We start from the raw sequence: 26301 nt of genomic DNA, 5'->3' as shown, positions 1-26301 counted from the left end.
CCCACTCCCTGGCCCTCCCAGAAGGCCAGCAACCAAGTGCATGTCTCCTGGGGAGCTGTCAATAAGCTTCTTGGTTCCTACTTTTAGATTTTGAAAGGCTGGCCATTGTACCACCAGATTCGAGGGGGGAAAGGTCTACCACAAAAGACACAGACTGTAGCAAAAAACAAAACAAAACAAAACAAGAAACTTAGGTAATTCAGAGCCAATGTTGAGAATAGAAAAAAAAATTTAAATACTATAATTAACATCCTCAGAGAGACAACAGCAGCATATTGCATCCATGACAAGAAAAGGAAGTTATGGAAAAGAAACAGGGAATGCCAGGACGATCCAGATAAGACAGAAAAAGGCAGCTAAGTGACTGTGTTATTTTAATGACAGATGGAAAGACACATTCAACCGGGTTAAAGAGGTAAATACCAAAAACAAAGCAACTGCACCACATGAAGGGAAGAACAGGGGGAAAGCATGGTGGAGAAGGAGATGTGAAAAGCATATATGGAGACCAAGCATCACAAGTTCAGGATGAGATGGGCACCATTTCTAAACTCAAAGCTGTTTTGCCTTTTTAAAGCACACCAGTGCTCAGCTGGAAACAGTGGATGCTGAATTAGTTTGGCCATACCTTACAAATGGATATGAATTATTGTATCCCTCCCTTGATATCTCTCTGAAACTGAGGAAATTTACATTTCCTGTTTAGAGGCTGTAAGTAAAATGTCCTGTGGGTGAACAAATGGAGAACATTTTGACCACAGATGTCTTACCACTTTCAGTGTACAGCTAATTCTGTAAGATTTTACCAATGATCATGCTGTCTACACTATACCGGATGATATATCAAATCACAGCAACAATAAATATATTCCTCCTCTTAGATACTTTGACTTGAAAAATGGGAGTTCAAAACATCTCCTTGACTTCTATAAAGTTTTAATAAGTCACAGAAAATCTAAAACTGAAGACTGTTGATATCCTATCCAAATACAAACTAGCTTTTGTTCAACTGTCTGCATATGCTGCAGACAATGCAAATATAAATTCTGACAGATTCCACTCAGTCTATAAACTTATCAAAGAAAACAAAAAGATCTTGCTAGCTAAATATCCTGCATACTTTGTAGACCACACTTATAAAAGGCATATAATTTGCTTAACTGTGATGTTGAGCTTCCATTACCAAAGTTTTTGGTGACTTTTTAGTTTCCTTAAAAATTGCAGAAGCATCTAGTACATTTTTTACTGTATGTTAATGGAAGAAGAGAGTCACCTTGGACATATGCCTGTAAGATGCCTATCATTGCTGCTGGCCATGAAAAAGAGTTAAAATGTTAGTCATAAAATCACATCTTCCAAGTGTGAGACAAAAAGAACATCTTTCTCCAACTTGAAAATGTGCTGAATATAGGAATGGAAAAAAGAATTACGGTAAAACAGAAATGATATGCTGTGTGATGCCCTGAAGCAACAAAAGAAAAAAAATACTCATTTTAAAGGAAGTAAGACTTCTGCAGAACTCAAGACTGTCAGCAGAAAAGGGGAGTTAAGTTGAACAAGACTTTCTTGTTCCTTTGCTAAAAACTGTAACTTACTCGGAATCCATCTTGGATTTCACAGACTTAAATCCCCTCGGTGCTTCACAACCATTTCCCTGAGAATTACAATGCTATCTAATGGACTTCAGAGTGTTTAAAAACGATGGACATTTTAGACCCGGGTAACCTAAGTGGTGGATTTTATAGGTGTGAAGGATCTGAATGACAAATAGCTTGTCTACAAAACAAGCCTGCAGATATAGTAGATGTGGATGTTTCTAGAAAGCTAGACATGAATTCTTGCGTATTTAAAAAACTACTGTTGCTAGACAGTAAACTCTTAAATAGTTCATGTTTAAACACTTTATTATTAATGTTTCTATTTATTTTTGAGAGAGAGAGCACAAGCAGGGGAGGGGCGAGAGAGAGGGAGATACAGAATCAGAAGCAGGCTCCAGGCTCTTAGCTGTCAGCACAGAGCCTGACGCAGGGCTTGAACTCATGGATCATGAGATCATGACCTGAGTTGAAGTCGGATGCTTAACCGTCTAAGCCACCCAGGCGCCCCCCTTAAACACTTTTGTTAAGAGGACATCACACTGGACTAATACCAAGAATTGGTGTAAGCTTGATAAGAGCAGAGCTTCAAGTCAAAATGAATTTTACATTTGACTGTATTCAGTTTTACCACCACATACAAGGGAAGAAGGCTGCAGGCAGTTCAGAGAAGTATTACTGGAGGAGGAAAGAGAAGGACTAGAAACAGCCTACTGCACTAGGAGACAAAAAGAAATAGGTCATTGCTGATTTTGTCCTTAAACACAGGTACCAGCTGTTTAATTAGTCCTATTGTGTTGACATTCTCCTTGTAAAAAGTCTTTAAGTATCTTAAGACAATACAACAGCACAGCTGACAACATTTAAGCATGCAATAAAGAATTTAAAAAAATTCAATTATGATGTCAAAAATGACATAAACTACTGTTATATCTTTCTCATACATACTATTCATTTAATTAGTTCTATTGATAATTATGACTAATAGCCACTTAACTAGTTCTACTGTTGTTTTGCTTAAATTGTAGGATTTATGTAACAGAAAATATAGAATATACAATTTTAAAGAAATATACCATTTATCACATTTTTATGTTAACACACATGTATGACTATTTCTTCTAATTATATTCATTCATATATATATATATATATATATATATATATACACACATATATATTTGTATGCATATATATACTTTTTTTTTTTTTTTTTTGGTCTGGCATGGCTGTGTCCTGCTCCCTAGAAAGTTAGTCACTGCAGGCAAAAAAATAACCTAAGAAATTTTCCCAGATCTGGCAGGCACAAGTTTTAAAAATGAACAGGGTGAGTGTACTATGTCTAGAACAATGAATGAGGGAAAAAGAACCCAAACAAACACATATCACTGTCAAGTTTCAGAATACTATGGAGAAAGAAGATTCTAAAAGCTGCTACAGAGAAAAAACAGATCACGTACAAAAGTTTGGCTATCAGAACGACTTCAAATGTCAGCAACAACACTGGAACTGAGGGAATTATAGTATTTAAAAAATTTTTGTTTTCAACATTGACTCTGAATTTATAGGGAGAATTCTTTTCAACTTGGACTCCATATCCAAGCAAACTATCAATCAAAAGACCAGATTTACAGGTACAATAAAGATATTTTCAGACATGTGGGAGATGGAAAGTAAACTTCCTGACATTGTTTTTTAGGAAGCCATTAGAGAATATACTCCAGCGTACTGAGTAAATTGACAGTAAACCAAGAAAAGGGACCCAGAAAACAGGAGATTCCAAACTGTAAATGAGGGCCAGGAAGACCTAGAGAGACAGCTATACAACGAAGTCCAGACTGAAACCGTAGAGTGTGTGCTCGGGAGAGTTTCAGGGAAAAAAAGACATTGATGGAATTTTTAAGTGTATTTGCCTTTCTGGAGATAGCATTTTCATACGACACATATGATGAAATAGGCAGAGAAAACTTAAAGATCCCCACACAGTGATACTAACCAAAGGAAGGAAAACAGACAGTTATTAAATTCTGGGGGTAGCAGTTGTACAAGAAAATACATAATTATAGTAATACCCTGTGCAACAGCGAACAGTTATCTGTATGTCTTAATGATATCACTATTAACATAACCAACTCTTACGATGTAACTAACCACAGAGAGGGGACAGAGGGGACAGGAGGATGGGGGAGGGTGGTGGTACAAAAGAGCAGAATTCCCACCTCCTCTACAAGGTAGTCAGCAGATGACGACACATTAAGAAAAAGGCACGTGAGCATATCATTTAAACATATGAAGGTTAATACCAGAACCCAGATGTATTCTCTACAGGATAGGGCAGGAGGTCACTGTTTTTCATGATGGGTCTTTCAGTACCATTTGAGTTTAATACTGAGTGCATAAATGCTTTCTTTAAAAACAAGTGATATAGATTCCTAAAGCCCACTCCCAGAAATTCTGAACCAGTGAGTCGCAGGTTAGGCCTGGTGATCTGTGATTTTAGGGCCCTTGGGTTATCCTGAGAGAAAGGCCTAGGAAAACAACAGGATTTACTCGACAAATGAGAGGCAAAGTCAGGACTAGACCACGTGGTTCCCAATTCCAGATTACTGTGTTCTCTACCCCCCCGGCGGTTATCCTCACCACAGCCTTATCAAGTTTTAACAAATTCTCTTTGGACTTTTGCTCTAATAGAGAACTTAGGGACACAATTTGGTGCCAACTCACCACATGGGTTCCACATGTAGGCCAGTGGAGAAAACAAGAGCAGTCAGGCAAGATTACAAACTGAAGAAACCAGCAAATGACAGCAGTCCAAAGGCCCGCTGAACTGGTGAAAATATTGAACCCCAAATTTGTCTCAAAAGCAAAAGAAGTAAGGAATTAAGTAGTGAAGGCAACTAGGAGCAGCAGACAAATCAAACTCCCCCTCCAGACAGAAGATTCAGGAAGAACACGGATGGATGTGAAACTTACCTCTGAATACGAATGCTTTGGTCTGAGAATCCTTGTGTGTCAATCATCACGTCTGCTTCATCCAGGACAAATACACGGATCTTAGTCAGATCAATTAATTTTCGCTTGAAACACCAATCTAGGACAGTCCCAGGAGTGCCGATTATAATCTGTTTGGTGACATCGGTTCCTCTGGGAACTAGGGAGAAAGGGATTGAAGGACTCCCTCAGATGCGACGCAAATGACCCTAAGAATCCACACATCAGGGTGATGCGACACAGGACTCTTCAGTCAAAGTACATTTGGTGATGATTTTGCAAATGCAAACCCTGAGGGCCTTCTCAGATTTTGATTTTGCAGAGCTTTAGGACAGATTCCTCAGTTCCTAGGATTTAGTAATAACAGTCTTGACTATTTGATTCTGCCCATGGTCAGTTAAGAAGCCACCCTGCAGCAATAGCACTAGCACAGTGGTGGAAACCCTACAAACTGTCCCCAGACAGTGTCCCCATGTTAAGTTCGTAGACACTAAGAAAATAGTGCTCCCGTTTTCACACTCTACAAAAACAAATACATACATGTACATCCATATGTTAATGAACTGAAAAAGAAAGCAAACAACAGAGGTCGGTGAACAAAACTAGTTATCCTTGGAAATAGGTCTTTGGAGGACAAGAAAGAGAAACTTTCACTTTTACCTTCTGACCTGTGTTTTAAAGATCTTTTTCTGCCATGCACATGAAATACTTTAATGAAAAAGTTAAACGCCACAAGCTGTCTGCACAAAATGCCTGAGCCTCAAAAAAAGAAATATATGTAAGCACCATCTTGCAGGATGTGGAAATGAAGTAGCTAACATTTACTGGGTCCTTCTTATGCTCCAGGCTTGCACACGGAGCGTCATCTGCACCGCTTCATTTAATTCTAGTAACAACCCTTCGGTACAGGTGCTGTCATAGCCCCCGCTTTAGAGACAAAAAAGCCGAGAAGGGATGTAACATGCTTGCCGGAGTGAGGATTTAAAAGGTCAGCCAGGACCGGCTTTCTGGTACATACTGTGATTCCCTCGAATGGCGTACATCACTTGAACATCCACACAGAATTTTCCCATCCGTTCGACCACACGACCAGTCTGCAGAGCCAGTTCATAAGTAGGAGCTAGACAGAGGCACTGTGAGAGAGAAAGGGTAAGTTGAAAGGCTCATGCAAGCCATCGTGCAAATCTGACATACAATTAAAGTCTGTTCAGGAAGAGGCACACATGCAAAACTGGAGATTTTGGTTGACTAAAATATCTTCAATTGAACACAATTTAGCAGCTGACAGATCTGAGGTGAACGCTGAATATGGGTGGGGGAGAGAAGGGGCTGAAGGTGGAGAAACACCTTTTACATATTCCTCTCTAAAGAGCTATAGAGAGCCACAGGTTATGCTTTTTTTGTGGGGGACAGTGAGGTGTAGGGAGGCTGGGAATCCAGAAGAAAGATAATGCAAGACAAATCACAGCTTGAGCATGACCCTCATAACTTCTTGCCTGCTATTAAGTTTGCCTACTTCCAGAACACTCCCTGCTTGATCCACCGTATACAATGCTGGCAGAATATTCCCTAAAATTTTCCTGCTACTTCCACTCCTCTATATCTGGTTGATGAATGAAGAAGCTGATGCAAGAAACTGGTGATGTTTAATGCATTTGTTAAGATCAGTTAAGAATCTGCGATACAGAGAAGAGGAAAACATAGCTACAGTGCTAAAAACTGTTTCCACACACATTTCTCAATGTGTGTTGATGCACAGTCTTTCCTGAAGAGTTTTTATTCATCATATCAAACCCTCCCTGAATATTTATTTCAGTGAACTTTTCTAAAAAAGCACAAAATTTCAAATGCTGGGCATTAGTCATCCATCTCCACAGCTTATCCTGCTGATCAAACTGTAAACTTACCAAAAGAAGCCTTGTTTTCCCCACGGCATAGAGTGCACTCAGTACTCAGGTACTCAGCTTGTCAAACGAGTTGATGAGTACAGGTTAGAGAAACAGGGAAAGAATACCACTTTCCATGAGTGGAAGCCAGACTGAGCACATGGCAAGATCCATTCCTGTCCCTGCTCAGTCACTCTTGACATCTGTGACCTTATGTGAGACACTTCCCTCCCCAAGCCCCAGTTTCCTCCTCTGCTAAAGGGGGAGGTGGACCAGGTGATCCTCTAGTCCTACAGTCATCACCAGTGAATGCTCACTTTAGGCCTAGCACAGCCCTAAAGAGGTACATTACTTAATCTGCACGACAATCCTATGAGGCATTCATTCATTCATGAATTCATACATTCATGCATGCATTCAATGCTTAATGAGCGGTTTCTACACTGTGCTGAGTCAGGAATGATCCACGCCTTTATAGATGTTATCTTTACAGACAGGGAAACAAACATGGAAAGATCTACTAGCTCACCTAAGACATTCTACTAGTAAGCAGAGAGGCTGGGATTGGAACCAAACAATAAAGACTGTGTTCCCAATCACTGTCCCCTACTGCTGCCCAATGCTCTGTGATTTTATGAAAGTATGTCTATTCTAAATGCCAGCACATCATTGAAGTAATATGACCCGTTACTACAATATCATTGGCATCTTCAAGCATTCCCATCTCTCCCTCAGCCTTTCCTTACCTGTGGGAACAATTCCAAGGTATTAACTCTGCTTAGCATTGCCAACACAAAAGCAGCTGTTTTTCCTGTTCCAGATTGGCTCTGGGCTATGAGGTTCTGAGGTCTGGAGAAAAGAGGAGATGCCTGGGTATAAACTGCATACAGGAGACTAAAAATAATGAAGTTGGGATAGCACTGCCCTGGAAACTCACGGGTGTGCCAGCATCATAGGGAGAGCCATCTCTTGGATTTTGGATGGTCTATTAAAGCCCATTGCGTAGATCCCTTTTAATAACTCTTCCTTCCTGTCAAAAGAAAAAAAAAAAAAGCAAACAAAGCCTATGATTGGTCAGCAGCCTCCGAAATACAAACTCCAAAGGTGCATTTTTAAATTAAGCCACTTTGCAACTGAGATTCAAAAGTAGTATTTAGAAATATACAATTTATACCTCGAATTCCAAACATATACAATCATGCTTGTACAGTTTTACCATTAAAATAATAAGCTACGCTACAAGCCCAGGCTGAGGACAGTAATAAGAGCCTAACAATGAACTTTCAGTTGAACCCAGCAAAAAAGGAAAAACCTGTCTGATAAAAGTGTATTAACTTGCCAGGAGAGTCTTATTTTCCGCACAAGCAGAAAAGATTTACTGTTTAATTCTTTTCTTTCCTTTTTTTTTTGTTTGTTTTTTGTTTTTTGTTTTTAAGTAGGCTCCACATCCAGCATGGAGACCAACATGGAGCTTAAACACACAACCCTGAGATCAAGACCTGAGCTGAGATCAAGAATCTAACACTTAACCAACTGAGCCACCCAGGCACCCCTCTGTTTAATTCTTTTTAATGAATGACAAACTTTGATGCTTTAACAGCAATTTTCAGAGAAGACAAAATTATGTCGAGGTGATCCTTACATCAATTCTGTCTAGGAGTGGAAGACACAATATTATCTCATCCTTCTGAGCTAGCATTTAAAGAAATTTTTTAATGTTTATTTATTTTTGTGAGAGAGAGAGAGAGAGAGAGAGACACCGCAAGCAGAGGAGGGGCAGAAAGAGAGGGAAACACAGAGTCCAAAGCAGGCTCCAGGCTCTCAGCTGCCAGCACAGAGCCTGACACGGGGCTGGAACTCACAAGCCATGAGATCATGACCTGAGCTGAAGTCAGACGCTTAACCAACTGAGCCACCCAGGCACCCCAGAGCTAGCATTTTTAAATGCATCCTTCCTGAGGTCTCATGATAGATGTTAGAAAGAAGATAAAAAGAAATAGGTTGGAACACGTCCACCTTCAATAACAGGCACATTTTGCATGTGGTTAAATTGGCAGGTTATTGGCAGCCAGCTGTTAATCATAGGTAGGCTTCTCCTTCCATTTAGAAAATGTCTGAGCATTGGGATTTTGGATTTTTTTTCCCCTTAAACAGGTCCCTATCAGTAACTCTTCTGATTAAAACACACTTCCTTAATGAGAGTTAACAGATCCCTAGCAAATGCAAACCCATTTGGGAAACTTATTCATTTTAATGCCATCTAAAACAAAATAGAATTAGGAAGGTAACAGCTTATAACTTATCTAAAGGAGGTGAGAGAGAATATTTGGGTCATCAACGTCCCTATATCTGTATCATGGTATGGCAAATAGTAACATGGCTGTGTTGAGCTTAGTTATCTCCCTTAGCATGTCAAGGTTAAAATATTTTACCATCAAAATTTTCTCAATTTGCCGCACAACTCAGGTATTGTAGTGCTCCTTTTTCAGCTATACTTTACTTGCACACAAAATGTACACATCTCATTTTAATACTGAATATTAGAACAAGAAGGGTATTCTGAGAGTTTTTATTATTAGCAGATTATTTTGTTCTGTACCACTCTTTCTGGCATTTTCCCACACAAAATGAATAAAAATACTTACAGCCGCAGCTCTTCAAATGTTTTCACTGAGTAGAGTGGAGAGCTGGGGTCCTTCTGTAAGACTTCAACTCGGTGACTGGATTCTACTAATGACTGCCGGATTAATTTGTTTAAGAGTGAATTGGCTGCCAAATCCACTAGAAAAGCAAAAATAAAAAAGGAAATATTGCACGAGTAAATCCAGCTTCCTAAATGACACCTAATAAATTGTTCCTTTCCATTCAGTGGTTGTATATCAAGCAACTGCTCCTACTCTTATCTTCCTTCTAAAAGAAGGTTGTAGAAAGAATGACTTAACACTGAGAGTTCCTTTTTACATGAAGATCCAGTTTCTTATGCTCTGCTGTTACACCAACCTCTGGCCTTAAGCAAGCCTACATCCATCACCACGAGACCTAATTTTGCCTTGCCAGCTGAAAATTCTCGACTCATTCCCGCATATTGCATTTCAACTCCCCCTGAAGAAATACAGCCTACTCCTAATTTAGTATTTCTTCTGAAATTCACGATTTATAGAGAAAAAGTCCTTTTTCACTTAAATTATATTATTCACTCACATTGTGAAAGTCATAATTAATTGATATAGAATGCTAGGTTACATGCAAATGAATTTACTCCTACCTACATCGTCTTCATCATCATCTTCCGTGTTATTAGAACCATCTAAAAGGATGGAAAAGAAACAATAAATACCAAACAGAAATGTTTGTATGATCCCAATATCTCTCACCAACTCCACAGTGTGCACTGACATGAAGGGTCATCCAGTGGAGGAGTGGGTAAAAAGACAGGAAGGTAGTGGAGGACCCTGAGTATTAAATTAATGGAAGTCTATGGTATTTCAGTTGCCAGGGGCCTGAGGAAAGCAATGCTTTTTAATTAATTGAGACCAATTTGCTTTATCTAACAGCACTCACCTACGTTTGGGACTGTAGTACTCCTAATACCCCGAAGGTTCTTCCGGGGGTGGATGAGGTTTGAAAACTATTGAAAGACACAAATTGCAATCAATATTAGGAAGCAAGCCACCAAGCAGCCCAGTGCTCCCCACTAGCTGGGAGAGACCACCCGAATATTGTTTCCTTTGCAGTTTCAGGTATTAATGGATTCTTTTCAGGAACAGGTCACCTGTATGAATTATGCTAAAATGAAGGAGACTTTCTGCTGCCCCTGTACCTTAAGTTCCTCTTTATAGTCCTCTAATCTAAATGTGGCAGTCCTTGGGGCGGGGGGGGGGGGGGGGGGGGGGCGCTGTCACAGAACCAGTAAGGAATGGTAGATAGAAAAACGCGGTGGTCGGTAAGATGGAAGCTAGCCGAGGCTAAATGGTCAAATTGGGAGAACAAAAAACTCCGAGGTCTAGTTGGGACTATCAGCTGCTTTCTCTCCCAGGACTTCTAGGGGGTCTTCGTTCTGCCCTTCAAACCAAAGGTCTTGCGTCTCTCGGGGTCTCCTTCCTCTGGCCCTCCCCCAAATCCTTACCACATCACCCCTCCACCATTTGACACCCCACGCCACACGCCAGCGAGGCTTCCCCTCACCCCCCCCCCCCCGCCACATCCCCCCCAGCAGATTTCCCTCTCAGAGTGAGGTTCTGGCTCCCGCCCACTTCCCCTCCCCGCCTCAGCGGCGGTTACATGACTGTTCAGCCGCTCGCTCTCCGCCGCCCCGGCGTCGCCTCCCCAAAGTAACGACGCCATAGCCGAGATCGCAGCTCCCGCCCCCAGCACGTGCGCCCTCCCGTGGCACGAGGCCGTGCCCGGCCCCAGCCAGCGGCCAATGGGCTTCCCCTGGGGGCGGGCTTACGCGCCCGCGAGCATCCGCCGCGCGGCGCGCAGGCGCACGAGCTCCAGAGAGGTGGGGGGCGGGGGGGCGGGGGCAGGGGGAGTTGTGGCCGCCGGAGCCAGAGAAGTGTGATCCTGCGGCAGGTTTCTATTCCACCAGCAACCCCATCCGTGCCAGGTGTTAGAAACGGGCGACGGGGCGCTATTGTCGTGAACATTCGTGTTCCCCTAACTTCTGCTAACCCAACAAAAGCTTGAGACTCTAAGCCGGCCCAATTTTCGCACTGATTCGCGAGTTCTACCTTCTTTAAGCACCACTCACTATAGACAATTCAGCTCACCCATTCCCGGTTTCAAGCACTCGTGCCCACGTTTCCTCCCAAATATCCGCTTCTGTATTAAAAGATGTCAGAAAGGCCAGAGAATTGCATAGGATAGTAAAGGGGCAGAATGAATGAGTTTCATTTGACAAATTAATTCAAATGCAAAGATGAGAAGCGGGAGTGAAGTTACCCAAGTTCTAAACTTCTGCCCCTATTCTAATACCTGTGATGTTTCCACATACCTGCTTGTTTTAATTTTAATCCTGATATGTGCCCTTTGCTAAAACAATCATGAGAAAACTGTTTTCCTTGCGGTAAAACCTCCACCTCTTATCCGCATCTGCATTATCAGTTTTCTAACTGGAATCTTTAGATTTGGATCAGCGTCTCTGCAGAAACTCACAAACCAAAAACCTAGTTATGATCTCTCCGTGGTGCTGAAGCACGACTCCCCAGCTCTGTTCGGTCACTCTCGGGCACCTCAATCGTTTGTTTTGAGGTTATCAAATTCCTTTTCAGCCTTTACATGTGGATTATAATAGCAAATGTTTTTGTCTTACAATGGTAACTTTTTACTCATGTAAGTAGATATAAAGTCGGACCAGGTTCTTCAATGTTAGTTTTCGTATACAGATAGCAGAGACTTGAAAAACTGCTTTTCCGTTATTTTATAGCACTAGATTTATCCTATATTTTATTCTTGTGTTAGCATAGGTCCCAGATTCTGCTTTGTCGGAGGGGAAATGGTGGTCAGACTAGAAAATATTAGGCAGATTTTGGCGTCTCTCTTGGAACTACATTTCCCACAAGGGTGGACTACATCTCCCATGAGACCCTGGGAGCGCGCGCAGAAGACGCAAAGTGACAGCTTCCTGTCTCACGAAAAGCTGCGTGGTCGACAACCGGAAGGTAAGTCAGGGGTTTGGGGGATGAATTATCTTCTGGGTTCTCCAAAGAGAAACGCTAAATGTATAGACAGCTGGATGTTTCTCTTTTCCACTCCCCCTTTTACATACCTTGTTCTTGAAAGCGCTCGTGGGTGAATATGGGATCTCGCTTAGGACCCTATTTTTGTATCTGGTGCTTCTTGATGCTCCTGGCAGAAAGTCGCAGCAGTAAGAACTTCTTGTAATTCGGTTTACTTAGAGGGCCCTTGGACTGTGGAGTTAAGTCTCTGCTGCCTCAGAATTGTTTGGTCACAAAACTAAATACTAATAGAGGTCAGGATTCCAATGGTCTGTGGAGAGGGAGGCGTGGCGACTTTTTAAAAAATTGTTCAGGAGATTGCTTTCCACGCGATTGCTTTTCACTGTTAGTGATCATAGTGCGTGTCTCCTGATCCTTTGGCTATTCCTCCTTCCCTCGTTGGTTTAAAATAAAGTTTATCACGGAGAACGCTTTCTACTACCCTACTGGTTACTAATATTTTGAGATTTGAATCTTTTCAACTTCAAAAAACGTATTGAAACTCTAGCGATAGCTGATTATATTTACAGTCGATGGTCGGCGCACACACGATTCCCTCGTTGTGGTAATGTGGCAGCCCCCTTCCAGGCGTTGGGTGTGCTGCGGTGTGCTGGAGGAAGCAATGCACATTGTCAGGAGTCTTGGACCCAAGTCTTTTTGCCACAAATCTTACTACCTGCTTAAGCCCTTTGGACTAGTTCTCTGGTTAAAGGGTTCAACTAGGTAACTAAAAACTATGTGTTGATAGTGGGCGTTGAGATAATATAAAGAGAAGTCATTGGTGTAATTTGCATATAAAAATGCCATGTGGCTTTCAAGGTTTTTAAAGAGGTATAAAAACTACCTTTAATCTCATTACCCAGTAAGGTTTTGATTTTTCCTTGTGCTTTGTATGTGTAGATGACTGTGATCATACTGTATAGTTTACAACTGGTTTCACTTAATTTGCGCTTTGTCAATAGCTTCCCATTATTTTCAGTGGACAATATTCCTAATCATTTCACTGTTGGATAGTTTGCAATTTTTACTTTACAGTGAGCATATCCCACATCTATCTTTGAGTCACTGATTATTTCTTTCCCTGATAAATGCCTTCCAGTGGAACTGGATGAATGTGGCCCAAACATTATGGAGCAAGTATATTTTAGCAGATAGTAATGGTCAAAGTTGTTCATTTTTATGTTGCACAGCTGTTTTCCCTTGAACAAGCAAACTGTTTCTGCTGTCCCTCTGATGGCTTCAAACGCTACAAATGACAATCTCCAGATTCTAGATGTTCCTCGTTGGATTAGAGGCATCAAGAATAGAACCAATTTAAGGTGAACAGAATTAGCATTTTGGTCTGTACCCAAATAGGCCAGATTCGCTTGGATATTTGTGTCTGCATCTAGTTACAGATAGTATTCGTAGTGAAGAAGTTCTGTTTAATAGTGGGAATAGCCTTCAAGCAACAAGCATAATTTCCAAGAAAATCTCAGTGGCAAATTATAAAAAGCATGGTATTCTAGAAGTGACAGTTGGAGGGCAATGTATTATTGAAGTGATTCTGGAGTTAAACTTGGGTTAGAATTCTGTATGTCATGTAGTACTGTTACTGAGCATCTATTGAAAATCATTTGGGGCTCTTGGGTGGCTCAGTCGGTTAAGGGTCCGACTTTAGCTCAAGTCATGATCTTACAGTTTGTGAGTTCAAGCCCCACGCCGGGCTCTGTGCTGACAGTTCAGAGCCTGGAACCTGCTTCAGATTCTGTCTCCCTCTTTCTCTCTCTGCCCCTCCCCCACTCATGCACACGTGCTTGCGCACACTCTCAAAAATAAACATTAGTTTTAAAAAGATCACTTAAGTTTTCTGGATTTACTATGTTCCTTTAGTGATGGAGGATTATCTGTGTTGCTACTTTCCTTCCTTCCTTTAAGGAGTGTGTGCGTAAATGACAGTTTTTTGTTCCTTTCCTCTGGTGCTCATTATTTAAGTGGTGAGAGTATGATGGGAAGTAATGATTGGAAGGAGAATCATAACCCAGTTTTGAGATCATCTTACTTAGGAAGTAGAAGTAAAAAAAAGATCAAGTTCACAAAATCCAAAAATTCTTTAATGAGTAAGCTTAACACCCAGCAACTTTAAAGACAGCAACTCACACATTGGCGAAAGGTTAAAAACAGTATAGAACAGAAATAGTGCTATCTGACAAAGTGAAAGACCAGGTCTGTTTTTCTTTCTCTGGCATTTGTCTTGCAATTACCGGATTTGAGAGTGGTCATTAGGAAGTGAAGTAGTATTTAATACCAATGAGATATAGACTTAGGAAAGACCAATGGTAGGTGAAGTCTTTATAATGTTCCATGGGCTTTTAAGTTAGTTGTTTCTACTTAAATAAAAGGAAAGAGAGAAAGAACCAGGTTACCCCCAAACAATCCCATAAAAGAGGTTAAAAAAACACTTAAGAAGGAAACAGAGGGAAGGGAAGCTTCCTGGGCATGACACCATTTGCGAGGTCACAACGAACACCCCAGCGAAGGGCAGATCTTTTCTTCTCAGTTGGCACTAGGTAATTGTTTGGAACATATATGTGCTGAGGCTTGGACTGGGGTTCTGTTCGAGAAAGCATCTGCTCTCGGACACCCCAGCGTAATTCCTTTCTATGATCTTCACCAGGTAACCTTATTGAGTCCCAGTCTCGTTTGTACTCAAAGTATCGGGCTACGCGGTCTACCTTGCCCCGGTTTCGGCTCAACTGGTCCAGCCTTGGGAGAATAAAGGACTTTGGTCGACTGGCAACAATCAGGTCTTGTTCATAAGCTGGAGGGGCCATTCCTTCTCTTTGTAGATAGCAAATGAGCTCATCTTGAGAAATTCCTTGGTATTCATGTGGTAAATTAAATTTTTGTGAAATGTCAGCTGGAGATTCCCTGTCTTCCTGGAACTGCAGACTCATCAGCTTTTGTCTTAAGTCCCAGAGATCCATATCACTTTCTGTACCAGACTCCGATTCACTGATAATTGACTCATCTGTCACTAAGACTTCCCCTCCTGGCTTCTTCCGCAACACCTTTCTCTTCATCACTGGCTTTCGGAGTCTTTGAGAGGCCTCTGAGACTGTTTCTGAAGTGGCATTATTTTCTACGTGTGGGTACTGCAGTTGCACAGGGAGAGGCTGCTTTCCTGGAATTATTGAGGCTTTACTGTAGGGATCATATTGCATAGACTGGGCATCTCTCCTGACATCCCCCTCACCCTGCCTTGCACAGATATGGGTAAAAGCTGTAGTGGCTGCCAACATTCTTTCTTCTGGATCCATATTGGCCCATTTTTGTCCACTGGGTCCCATGAGTTCCTCCATTGCTTCCCCTCCACTGTAGGACCTTCTGGAAGAAAAAATACTGATCAGTTTTCTGATAATTTCCAGCTCATTAACTGTTCATTCCCTTCTTGTGTATTATTTTATTGTAGTCAAATGGAGAAAGAATGGCTAAGGCAATCATAAATGTAATAGTTCTGTAATAAAATACAGATTTTAGAATAGGGTAGGGGCGCCTGGGTGGCGCAGTTGGTTAAGCGTCCGACTTCAGCCAGGTCACGATCTCGCGGTCCGGGAGTTCGAGCCCCGCGTCAGGCTCTGGGCCGATGGCTCGGAGCCTGGAGCCTGTTTCCGATTCTGTGTCTCCCTCTCTCTCTGCCCCTCCCCCGTTCTTGCTCTGTCTCTCTCTGTCCCAAAAATAAATAAACGTTGAAAAAAAAAAAATTAAAAAAAAAAAAAAAGAATAGGGTAGTATGGTAGCGGTTTGGAGGGGCATTAACTCAGCTCCAGAAAATCTACCAGCTGCTTTCATTTCCACTCTCTTGTTTGCTCCCACTTTCTAATGCCTGGTAGTTTTGCTACCTGTAGTAGCTCCTAGGACAGTACAGGTGAGGCAGAAAAAGAGCTTGAGACATAATGCTTAACATATATTATGCAACTTATACTGAGGAGCACTTTGTGTATCTAGCATTGTTCTATGTGCTTAACATTTACTAATTCATGGAATCCTGTGAGCTAACTGGTACTCTTACTACCGGTTTTCCACAGATGAATAACATGAGGCATAAAGAACTAGTCCAAGGTTACACAGCTTGTAAGTGATGGAGTTGGAAGTCTAACTCAGGCAGTCTGGCTTAAGTCCTTGCTTTTACCGATGAGAGTGATTTAATCCAAAACCATCACAAAGCAGTGATATGCACATAAACACTCGTATGCTTAAGTGATTTTAATGTGTCATTAGTTGCCAAGCTAAATCTGTTCATCTCAGTACCCTGTCACTGAACTAACTTTTAAACCCCAATCAACCAGCCAAATGCCCAAGGCTAGTTTCTGGACTGGATCTAGGACAGGTAGCTACTGCCCACACTATTTCCTGTATCCCTACAATTTTTCTTTCTTTCTAATAAGGACTTTTATGCCCTACAATTTTTCTTTTTAAATTAAATTGAAAAACTAGTACACGCACATGGGAATTTTTTTAATTAAAATATAGTTGCATACAATATTCATTAGCTTCAGTTGTACATTTGACAAGTTTATAGGTTATGCTAAGCTCACTACAAGTTATAGCTACTGTCTGTCACCATGACATGTTATTACAATACTATATATACAATAATGACTAGATTTCCTATACTGTACTGCACATGGTCATTTTAAATAAGGATTCCCCACTTCCCCCACCAAGTCTCACTCAAAAGGTAGTTTCTTACACTTTCTCTAGTAATCTTCCATATTCATATGTACATTTTTATACCATAAAGGAGCATATTATACAACTCTTCTGAATCTTTTTTTTTTTTTTAACATTTATTTATTTTTGAGACAGAATGAGACAGAGCATGAGGGGGGAGGTGCAAAGAGAGAGGGAGGACACAGAATCCGAAGCAGGCTCCAGGCTCTGAGCTGTCAGCACAGAGCCTGATGCGGGGCTTGAACCCAAGAATCATGAGATCATGACCTGAGCCAAAGTCAGACGCTTAACCAGCTGAGCCACCCAGGCATCCCACAACTCCCCTGAATCTTAAAGATGGTCTTGGTGATCCAGCGAGATCAGCACACATGGACTTCATTTTGTTTAAAGTTGTACAGAATTCTGACATATCGATGTGCCCTAATTTATTCATTTCAGCCCCTGATTTAATTTAGGTTACAGTCTTGTTAAAAACGAATGTTCCAAGTATCTTTCAAGTTTTTACATACTTGTGCAAGCCCACGTGTATGTAAAATTTCTAGAAATGGAGTAGGTGGGTCAAAAGATATGTGTGTGCTCAATTTGATGGATGTTGTCAACTGCCCTGTGAAGAGGCTGTACTGACAGCATCTTCCAGAGCTTGCTTCTCCATTCCCTCTCCAAAGTGGTGTACTGTCAAACCTCCTCTGCAGTCAGCTGGATGAAAAATAGTTTCCTGTAAATGGTATTTACATTGAGTAGAACTGAACAACTTTTCATACACTTTTATCAGCTGTTTTTCTCTTTTTGTATGAAATGCTTTTCCTTTCCCATTTATCTCTCTGGTTGTTGGGCTTTCTCTTATTGATCCTTAAATTAAAACAGATGTATATATTTTCTGGGCTTCTATAGTATCTTACATAGAAACGCCTTTCACATTCCAAGACCATAAAAGTTTTCTTCTAGTATTTGTTATAGTTTCATTTTTTTTGTATTTAAACTTTTAACATATCATAGATACAGAAACTCTCAAAGGCCAGAAACTAAATGAGCTACCCAGATAACATAGCCTTAGAACACATTTGGTGACAATCCATATAAAGTGACCACCAGTCATGGACTGTGTAGCACTGTCCCAATTTTAAGGATGTAGTATATTCAACGCTAGAATTTTGAAATATGTCAGGAATTTCAACATGTTAATTACATTTTCCAGATTGACTCTTCAATAGCTAGAGGTATAGAACAGAAATTCAACTTAAAAAAAGATCATGATGCTTAATTACCTTCTCTCTGCCATCAAAACCACTTAAGAGTGGGAAATCCTTGACTTCAGGCTCTCCTTGCAATATGAAGTACAATCATTGACAAGTTTCGTCAGTCAGGCTAGCTTCTGCCGTACCACCTTTAAGACAGAACTGAGTGTTAGAGGACAGAATATACAAGCCACTCGTTTTATATGAAATACTGGAAAGCAGCGGAAACTGAGTAGACATATATTCCATATGAACAGATTTTAAGATTAGAAAGATTAGACAAGTGTAATGAGAAGTCAAAAGGAAATGTTTTAAGGAAAAGTATCAAAAACATGATCATCATCAAAAAAATCATCACAGCTAATGAAGCAGAGAGAAATGGGATCTACAAATATTTTCCCTAAATTCTGACTCAACTTTAACAATGCCATTTCTTGATGCTCCTTTCCTTTTCCCCTGTGAACTGGCCACACAGGATAGAAAAGAACAGTATCTATGGATGATCAACCCAGAACAATTAAGCTAATGCTTGTCTCCCTGGGCAGAAGCAAAATATATCCTTTAGGCATTAAATTAAATCTTAGGTACTATTTGCAGATGATGGAATGATATGGACATCACCAAAGTAATCCGCATTGAAACTGTTGTATCCTTTTACTCTTTTTTCAGGTAGAGTGGACCTATATGATTTCTTTATCCCTGGGGTTGGTTGTCTTTTATCATGGCTGAAAGTGACATAGACAGAACCCAAACTGTCAAACTCCTAAAAAGAGTACAGGAACTGGAGCAGGAGGTACAGAGACTTAAAAAAGAACAGGCCAACAACAAAGACTCAACCGTGAGAGAAAATTCTTTAGGAGCTGGAAAAGCTAAGCGTGCATTTGATTTCAGTGCTCATGGTCGAAGACATGTAGCTCTAAAGATAGCCTATTTGGGCTGGGGATACCAAGGCTTTGCCAGTCAGGAAAACACAAACAATACAATTGAAGAGAAACTGTTTGAGGCTCTAACCAAGACTCGACTAGTAGAAAGCAGACAGACATCCAACTATCACCGCTGTGGGCGAACAGACAAAGGAGTCAGTGCCTTTGGACAGGTAAGGGCCACTATACTGTTTCTTAAAGCAAGTGATACCCGTGTATTCTAGGTGCACATACTAAGGATTCAGATTGTGTCTTTAAAACAACCATCTTCCTTTAATTCCATAGGTGATTTCTCTTGACCTTCGTTCTCACTTTCCAAAGGACAGGGCTTCAGAGGACTGTAATTTAAAAGATGAAGTCAGTGATGCTGCTAAAGAGATCCGCTATACCCACATTCTCAATCGGGTACTCCCTCCAGACATCCGTGTACTGGCCTGGGCCCCTGTGGAACCTAGCTTCAGTGCTAGGTTCAGCTGTCTTGAGCGGACTTACCGCTATTTTTTCCCTCGTGCTGATTTAGACATTGTGGCCATGAACGATGCAGCTCAGAAGTATGTTGGCACACATGATTTTAGGAACTTATGTAAAATGGATGTAGCCAACGGAGTGATCAATTTTCAGAGGACTATTCTGTCTGCTCAAGTACAGCTAGTGGGCCAGAGCCTGGATAAGGAGAGATGGCAAGAACCTTTCCAGTTATGTCAGTTTGAAGTGATTGGCCAGGCATTCCTTTATCATCAAGTCCGCTGTATGATGGCTATCCTTTTTCTGATTGGCCAAGGAATGGAGAAGCCAGAGATTATTGATGAGCTGCTGAACATAGAGAAAAACCCCCAGAAACCTCAGTACAGGTACGTTAAAAACAAAAGACAATTGTTGCTGTTAGAATATTTTTAAATATATTAAATATTTTAAATAATTAAAGGTTAACATATCTTCTCCCAACAACTGTCTAATTAACTAGGTCACTTATTTTGTCTTCTTGAAGCTTTGAATCTAACTTGGAGAATGTCATGAATATGCAGGAGGGCTATCTTTTTCTTCTCTTGTTGTTCTATCCCATTAGTAAGGAATAGGTATTTGGACCAGTCCCCTTAAATAAAATAACATTCATTCCTAAATGTTTTTTCCCCTGAATTTATTTTAAGGGTATTATTATTAGGTTCTGGTGAAGTTTAAAAGTGAGCATTCAAACTATTCATATAAATCTTCCTTGCTTTATATTATTGGGCAGTCATACTACTGTACTTTTGAATTTTTCCTTATTTTCAGTGTCTGAAATGGCAAGAAAGGTAGGAAGAATAGTTAGACTTTTGAGACTGGGCCGAGGCCAGAGAGACTAACAATTCATTTCTAAAGCAGTGAAATCTAGTTTTTTACTTCATACTATGCAAAATTAACAAGTTCATAAAAATGTTTTCAATTAGCAATAATCACACCTTGGATAAACCTCCCTGGCTACGATACTGCAAAATCAACAAGTTGGGAAAAAATGTAAAAAATAATGTTATAGCATTATGGTTGAGGCCTAACCAGTTGATTCATGGTTTGTTGTGTTGTGTTTTTGTCTTTCAAATATAAAGTTGTTCAAGGTTAGGGATGGTGTTTTTTACTTTCTTATCTGTTACTCAGTACTGACAAAGATTTTCCCCTCCTTTTAATCCAACTACCTCCCCCCGCCACTTGTATTTGAAAAACTGTTGGACGGCTGCTGTGTATTTTCATACTGTTTCTTGTCTCTTTTTCCCTCTAGTATGGCTGTAGAATTTCCTCTAGTCTTGTATGACTGTAAGTTTGAAAATATCAAGTGGATTTATGACCGAGAGGTTCAGGAGTTCAATGTTACCCACCTACAACAACTATGGGCTAATCATGCTGTGAAAACTCACATGTTGTATAGCATGCTACAAGGACTGGACTGTGTTGCAGTGGATACCTGTGGGACAGGTATGACAGGGGAAATCCTAAGAGACGATTATTTACCAGAACCGAAGTTATGTGGGGTTATGGGAGCAGATTTATGTAAAGTTTGGAGGTGATTCTACTGTGGTAAAGTATCCATGTAACATATGACTGTATGTATTATAGGACCAGAGATGGATGGAATGATAGAATGGAGAAATGTTAAGCCCTCTGTCATAAAGCAGACCAGTGCCTTTGTAGAAGGAGTGAAAATGCGCACATATAAACCACTAATGGATCGTCCTAAATGCCAAGGATTAGAATCCCGGATCCAGCATTTTGTACGTAGGGGACGTATCGAGCACCCACATTCGTTCCTTGAGGAAGAAACAAAAGCCAAAAGGGACTGTCATGATATAATGGAGGAAGAAAATACTCTTTTGGAGAAACCAACAAAGAGAGTCTGTGTTGACACAGAAATTAAAAGCATCAGTTAACCATAAGAGAATCTAGGAGGCAACAAGCAGCTAGTGGTAGGTGGAGAGAAAGAAATACAAGAAAATATGTACTACAAGAAGACCTAAAAATTCAGATTATCAGCTCTTTGAAAAAATAAAACAAGAAACCCCCCCCAAAAAACCCCAAACCAAAAGAACATTAAGCCCTGTGAAGGAAGCTCCTACTTGAGTAAGAGAATTCAAGCATTCTCATTCCTGTCCAAAAGGATTAAGAGATGGAAGAAGCAAAAAGCAATTGTGAAATGGGGTTTACATACATGTGGAAACCTGTGCCTCAAATTCATTAAAGCCTGATCCTACAAGTGTCTAACTTGTTATGCTGTTTGTTTATTTAATTTTGAGAGAGAGAGAGGAGAGAGAATCTTAAGCAGGCTCCACGCTCAGCACTGGGCCCAAAGCGAGGCTTGATCTTAGACCCTGGGATCATACCTGAGCCAAAATCAAGAGTAGGATGCTCAACTGACTGAGCTACCCAGGCACCCCTGTTATTTTTGTCTTTTTAAAAAGCAAATGGGGGTGCCTGGGTGGCTCAGTCGGTTAAGCGTCCGACTTCGGGTCATGATCTCGCGGTCGGTGAGTTCGAGCTCCGCATCGGGCTCTGTGCTGACAGCTCAGAGCCTGGAGCCTGTTTCAGATTCTGTGTCTCCCTCTCTCTCTGACCTTCCCCCATTCATGCTCTGTCTCAAAAATGAATAAACGTTAAAAAAAAAAAAATTAAAAAAAAAAAAAGCAAATGAATGGAGTGCCTGGGTGGCTCAGTTGGTTAAGCATCCAACTTTGACTCAGGTCATCATCTTGTACTCTTGTGAATTTGAGCCCTGCATGAGGCCGTGTGCTGACAGCTCAGAGCCTGGAGGCAGCTTCGGATTCTGTGTCTCCCTCTCTCTCTGCCCCTCCCCCACTCATGCTCTCTGTCTCTCTCAAAAATAAACAAACATTAAAAAAATTAAAAGAAAAAAGCAAATGAAATATTCACTACTCCTCTGAATTCTCATAAAGAACTTTGCCTGAGTGTCTTATTTTTTAGAAGAGAAATTAAAAGTAAGAAATTTAGTCCGTTAAATATTTGATACATTGGTTTATACCAGGCACAATACTACCTGAAAATGGCCTAACTCAATAAAGCACAGCATCTCTTAGAAAGCTTATCAGTCTAGTGCTGTGTGAGCCACAAATGGTCTCAGTTGCATAGTCATCATCTTCACCACCTTTTACATAAGTTGCAAGCATTCTTGGGGCGCCTGGGTGACTCAGTCACTTAAGCCTCCAACTCTTGGTTTTAGCTCAAGTCATGACCTCATGGTTCAGCAGTTTGAGCCCCACATCTCCACTCTGCACTGACAGCATGGACCCTGCTTTGGATTCTCCCTCTCCCTCTCTGACCCACCCTTGCTAAAAAAATATATATCTATCTAGATAAGAGATAGAGATAGAGATATATAGATAGCCTTCCTCTTTAATTTTGATGTCAGGATCCTTTTGTTTTTAGTGTAATCATTGAGTAGTAGAATATCCTAACTTAAACATGGAAGGACAAACCAAAGCATTTTATTTTTTTCAATTTCCTACCTTATTTCAGTGTACCTCCACTGCCATTAGTTTTCGAGAAAAACCTGGAAAAGAAGAGTTTAAGAAATCACTATTTTAAAAATTGAACTTTAAAGAAACAATACATGGGACAAAAAACACTAAAACGCCATGCTTGAAGATTCCTTAGAAGCAGAGGAGTTAGAGGAACAGGGTCTTAGATCTTAAAATTCTTTCAAGGTTAATTAAACTATACTATCATATCTAGAAGAATAAGCATTTAGTGACATTTAAAAAAAAAATTTTTTTTTTAATTTTTTTTTTAACATTTTTATTTATTTTTGAGACAGAGAGAGACAGAGCATGAATGGGGGAGGGGCAGAGAGAGAAGGAGACACAGAATCGGAAGCAGGCTCCAGGCTCTGAGCCATCAGCCCAGAGCCCGATGCGGGGCTCGAACTCACGGACCGTGAGATCGTGACCTGAGCTGAAGTCGGACGCTCAACCGACTGAGCCACCCAGGCGCCCCCCCAAAAAATTTTTTTTAACGTGTATTTATTTTTGAGACAGAGAGAGACATAGCATGAGTGGGGGAGGGTCAGACAGAGAGGGAGACACAGAATCTGAAACAGGCTCCAGACTCTGCACTGTCAGCACAGAGCCCAAGGAGGGGCTTGAACTCACGGACCGTAAGATCATGACCTGAGCCGAAGTCGGACGCTTAACTGACTGAGCCATCCAGGCGCCCCTAGTGACATTATTTTTTTGGTAGTTACCATAGATACACTCAGGACAATCATCACAGATGAAGCAATGATGCATCCTAAAATGTAACTTTGCAAAATTACTTACGTTATCTGAGGTAATATTTATTATAAATTTCAGTTTCTGACTCACGGTATGGAGTCAGAAGTAGGCCTTAGATCTTATTTTTTTCTTCATTGGAAAAATGGAAGGAATTAAATGAGATTATATACATTATATATGAAGATATAACACATAATATGTATTATATGTTAACATACACATATATGGTATGCATACAAATAAAATGGTGCTTTGTGAGAGGTATTACACCATTTATTTCAATGTTCATGCAATACAAACTACCTACTAAAAAGATAAAACAGAATAAAGCAGGGACAGAAATGGAATAGGACTCTGGGCTAGGAGGATCTCTAATACTAAAGCCCAAAGAGATTTTTTTTAATGTCATATCTACTATACTATACAGTGATTAACATGTTATTTTGTCTGCATTTAAATTATGGCACACTCCTTTTTCTTCAATGTATGAAGAAGGGTGTTTGCAAATAGTAAAACATAAACTATAGTAAAGCTCATAGGTAACTAAGTTCTTTCTTTTTAATAAAGACCTGATAATCCTTTCCCTTTACTTAGGAGGAACCTGTCACGTAGAAGCTAGAGCAGCTTATATTTTGTAGATACTGATAATATTGACCAAAATACCCAGTAGTGCCTTCTCTTCAAAACTCCTAAGCAACTTGGTATCCCAGGTTTAGTAGTTCCAAGTGCAAGGATTTTAAGGGTGAAAGGGGAGGATTTTAAACTGGGATACTAGTTAGATTCTAACCATTACAAGGAGGCTACTGTAGAGTTACAACAAATTTCTCTACCTCTGGGGAGAAGTAAGCAAGTAGCTGAAAGAACCACAACTTTGGAACAAAGCAAGCAGCTTAAAGAACCACAACATTGGAGCAAAACAAGAGAAAACAAAACACCCAGCAAAAGTCAACCATAATCCAAGGGACAACTGGGGAAAATATGTGCAACGGGTTCAAAGTCACTAATTCAAATTCCTCTTAGAAAGCTAGTAAAAGGTAAATGCACCAGAATAGGGGACCAGAATAAAGGACAGAAAATTTCCCAAAGAAATAATGACTAATACACACAGAAAATGTTTAATCTCATTAATAACGGAAATAAAGACATTAAGATGTCTTTTCAGATTGGTAAGATTTTCTCATACCCAGGGTCAGTCGGAGTGTGGAGAAATAAGCACCCTACACACTGTGTGTGTGTAGATGGGGGGATATCAATTTTTCTAGAGGGCAGCTTGGCATTATGAATCACAATTTAAACTGCACCACAATGTCTAAGCCATAATCCACTTCCAAGAATTATTCTAAGGAGATAAATTGAACAAGAATGCAAACATGTATACATACATGTAACCACCACCATGCTATTTTATGATGAAGAAACTGGAAAAACAAGTGTCCATCGTGAGGGGAGTGGTTAAATAATATATTGTACAGTAGTGCCATTGTAAGAAGTACCATGCATCCATTAAAAATGATAATGCTTTATCTATATTTGACAGTCACATGCTCCTAAAATATTACTAAGGCATAATCTGCTTTTTAAATGACTATGCTTTATCATATTTAAAACAATTACATAAAACCAAATATATTTTATGAGTATAATTAGGTATATATACTCAAAACGCATATATCTGAAGGGAACCCAAATATGAAGTGGTTTTTTTTTATGGTTATCTGTGGCCCAGTGGAATGTCTAGAATTTTCTTCCTTTTTTCCTTTATACGTTCGTTCTTCTTGGATTTATTTCTAAAATCAACAGGACGGTATAACTTTACAATCAGAAAAAAGGTTTATTTTCATCTGGGGTAGGGCTACAGGGTTCGTTTTTCCACCCTATCCTAACTCATTAGCGAGAGAGCTGCTCGCACGGTTACACCCAGAAGTTCACAAAGGGCAAAACTACCGGCTGGGAAGACTGGTCGCTTCACAACAACAAAGGCCACCTGGTGCCCACCTGGCCTCGGGCGCGGTCGTCGCCTCGGATGCTGGCGGCCTCCGGGGAACCCGGCTCCCGCGGCGACACCACCCCCTTCCCCTGCAGCCCTCTGGGCTACGGAGGTGCCAGCCAGGGCAGCTATCGGGCTGGCAGTGGACGTCGGGCGCGCCACGGGAGCCCACTGTGACTTCAAGGGGCTCAGGCACGCCAAGGGCACAGCACGACACAGCTTACACCAACCTTGGGAAGCAGTAAACCCGGGTTTGGAAGGTATGTCGGACGTGAGACGGCGCACCAGTGAGGGTACTCCCATTCCGTGCTATCCAGACCTCGACCTCTCCGCACGGCGGGCGATCGGCCCCCGTGGGCCCGTGCGCCCCCTATTCCAGTCTCTACCCGCTTACCGGCCCCGCCGAGGTCCGCTCGCCGCACCGACTCCCGCTGCCGGCCTAGCGAAGCTCCGCAGGATTCCGTTAGCGTCCAGCAGCTCGCGCAGGCGCGCGGCACACC

General features: G+C 40.9%; 3 protein-coding genes across 11 annotated transcripts in view; 1 reads left to right on the top strand and 2 right to left on the bottom strand.

Annotated features, from left to right (window-relative positions):
• Positions 1 to 12258, bottom strand: part of DDX25 (DEAD-box helicase 25) — a 20110-nt gene extending 7852 nt beyond the window's left edge. Inside the window, exons 1-8 of one of the 2 annotated variants that reach the window (XM_003992552.6) lie at positions 12240 to 12258; positions 10034 to 10100; positions 9738 to 9779; positions 9118 to 9253; positions 7410 to 7502; positions 7219 to 7321; positions 5605 to 5719; positions 4569 to 4746 (exon numbers count right to left, since the gene is read on the bottom strand). In XM_003992552.6, coding sequence (XP_003992601.1) covers positions 4569 to 4746; positions 5605 to 5719; positions 7219 to 7321; positions 7410 to 7471 — 458 coding nt within the window. In that variant the 5' untranslated portion in view covers positions 7472 to 7502; positions 9118 to 9253; positions 9738 to 9779; positions 10034 to 10100; positions 12240 to 12258. Of the gene's footprint in view, positions 1 to 4568; positions 4747 to 5604; positions 5720 to 7218; positions 7322 to 7409; positions 7503 to 9117; positions 9254 to 9737; positions 9780 to 10033; positions 10101 to 10753; positions 10897 to 12239 lie in introns of those variants that run through there. The other variant, XM_023239279.2, reaches the window with a different exon arrangement.
• On the top strand, positions 11990 to 21787 carry PUS3 (pseudouridine synthase 3). 3 transcript variants are annotated; one of them, XM_006936781.5, is made up of 6 exons: positions 12115 to 12132; positions 13380 to 13508; positions 18807 to 19233; positions 19346 to 19911; positions 20814 to 21007; positions 21149 to 21787. In XM_006936781.5, the coding sequence occupies exons 3-6, from the start codon at positions 18859 to 18861 to the stop codon at positions 21457 to 21459; spliced, it is 1446 nt and encodes a 481-aa protein (XP_006936843.2). In that variant the 5' UTR covers positions 12115 to 12132; positions 13380 to 13508; positions 18807 to 18858; the 3' UTR covers positions 21460 to 21787. The 3 variants fall into 3 exon arrangements, with proteins under 3 accessions (XP_006936842.2, XP_019667083.2, XP_006936843.2); XM_006936780.5 differs by lacking the exon at positions 13380 to 13508 and having other exon boundaries at positions 11990 to 12132; XM_019811524.3 differs by lacking the exon at positions 13380 to 13508 and having other exon boundaries at positions 12031 to 12132; positions 18811 to 19233.
• Positions 14261 to 26301, bottom strand: HYLS1 (HYLS1 centriolar and ciliogenesis associated). 6 transcript variants are annotated; one of them, XM_006936774.4, is made up of 4 exons: positions 26196 to 26301; positions 23050 to 23093; positions 18168 to 18286; positions 14261 to 15555 (listed from the first exon to the last, which is right to left on the bottom strand). In XM_006936774.4, exons 3-4 carry the CDS (start codon positions 18179 to 18181, stop codon positions 14631 to 14633), a joined length of 939 nt encoding a protein of 312 aa, XP_006936836.2. In that variant the 5' UTR covers positions 18182 to 18286; positions 23050 to 23093; positions 26196 to 26301; the 3' UTR covers positions 14261 to 14630. The 6 variants fall into 6 exon arrangements, with proteins under 6 accessions (XP_006936836.2, XP_006936841.2, XP_006936837.2 ...); XM_006936779.4 differs by having other exon boundaries at positions 14261 to 15552; XM_006936775.5 differs by lacking the exon at positions 26196 to 26301 and adding an exon at positions 26032 to 26167.

This window comes from Felis catus, chromosome D1 (genome assembly GCF_018350175.1).
Source record: "Felis catus isolate Fca126 chromosome D1, F.catus_Fca126_mat1.0, whole genome shotgun sequence".
NCBI lineage: Eukaryota > Metazoa > Chordata > Mammalia > Carnivora > Felidae > Felis > Felis catus.
The sequence above is the reverse complement of the archived record's forward strand: the minus strand, read 5'-3'. Positions and strand labels throughout refer to the sequence as shown.

What these genes read in the sequence shown, in the direction of transcription:
- PUS3 (XM_006936780.5), top strand. Translation starts at nt 18,859, where the DNA reads ATGGCTGAAAGTGACATAGACAGAACCCAAACTGTCAAACTCCTAAAA. An exon ending in GAGTCAGTGCCTTTGGACAG is followed by an intron (nt 19,234 to 19,345) that starts GTAAGGGCCACT and finishes TTAATTCCATAG; the next exon opens with GTGATTTCTCTTGACCTTCG. An exon ending in CCCCAGAAACCTCAGTACAG is followed by an intron (nt 19,912 to 20,813) that starts GTACGTTAAAAA and finishes TTTTCCCTCTAG; the next exon opens with TATGGCTGTAGAATTTCCTC.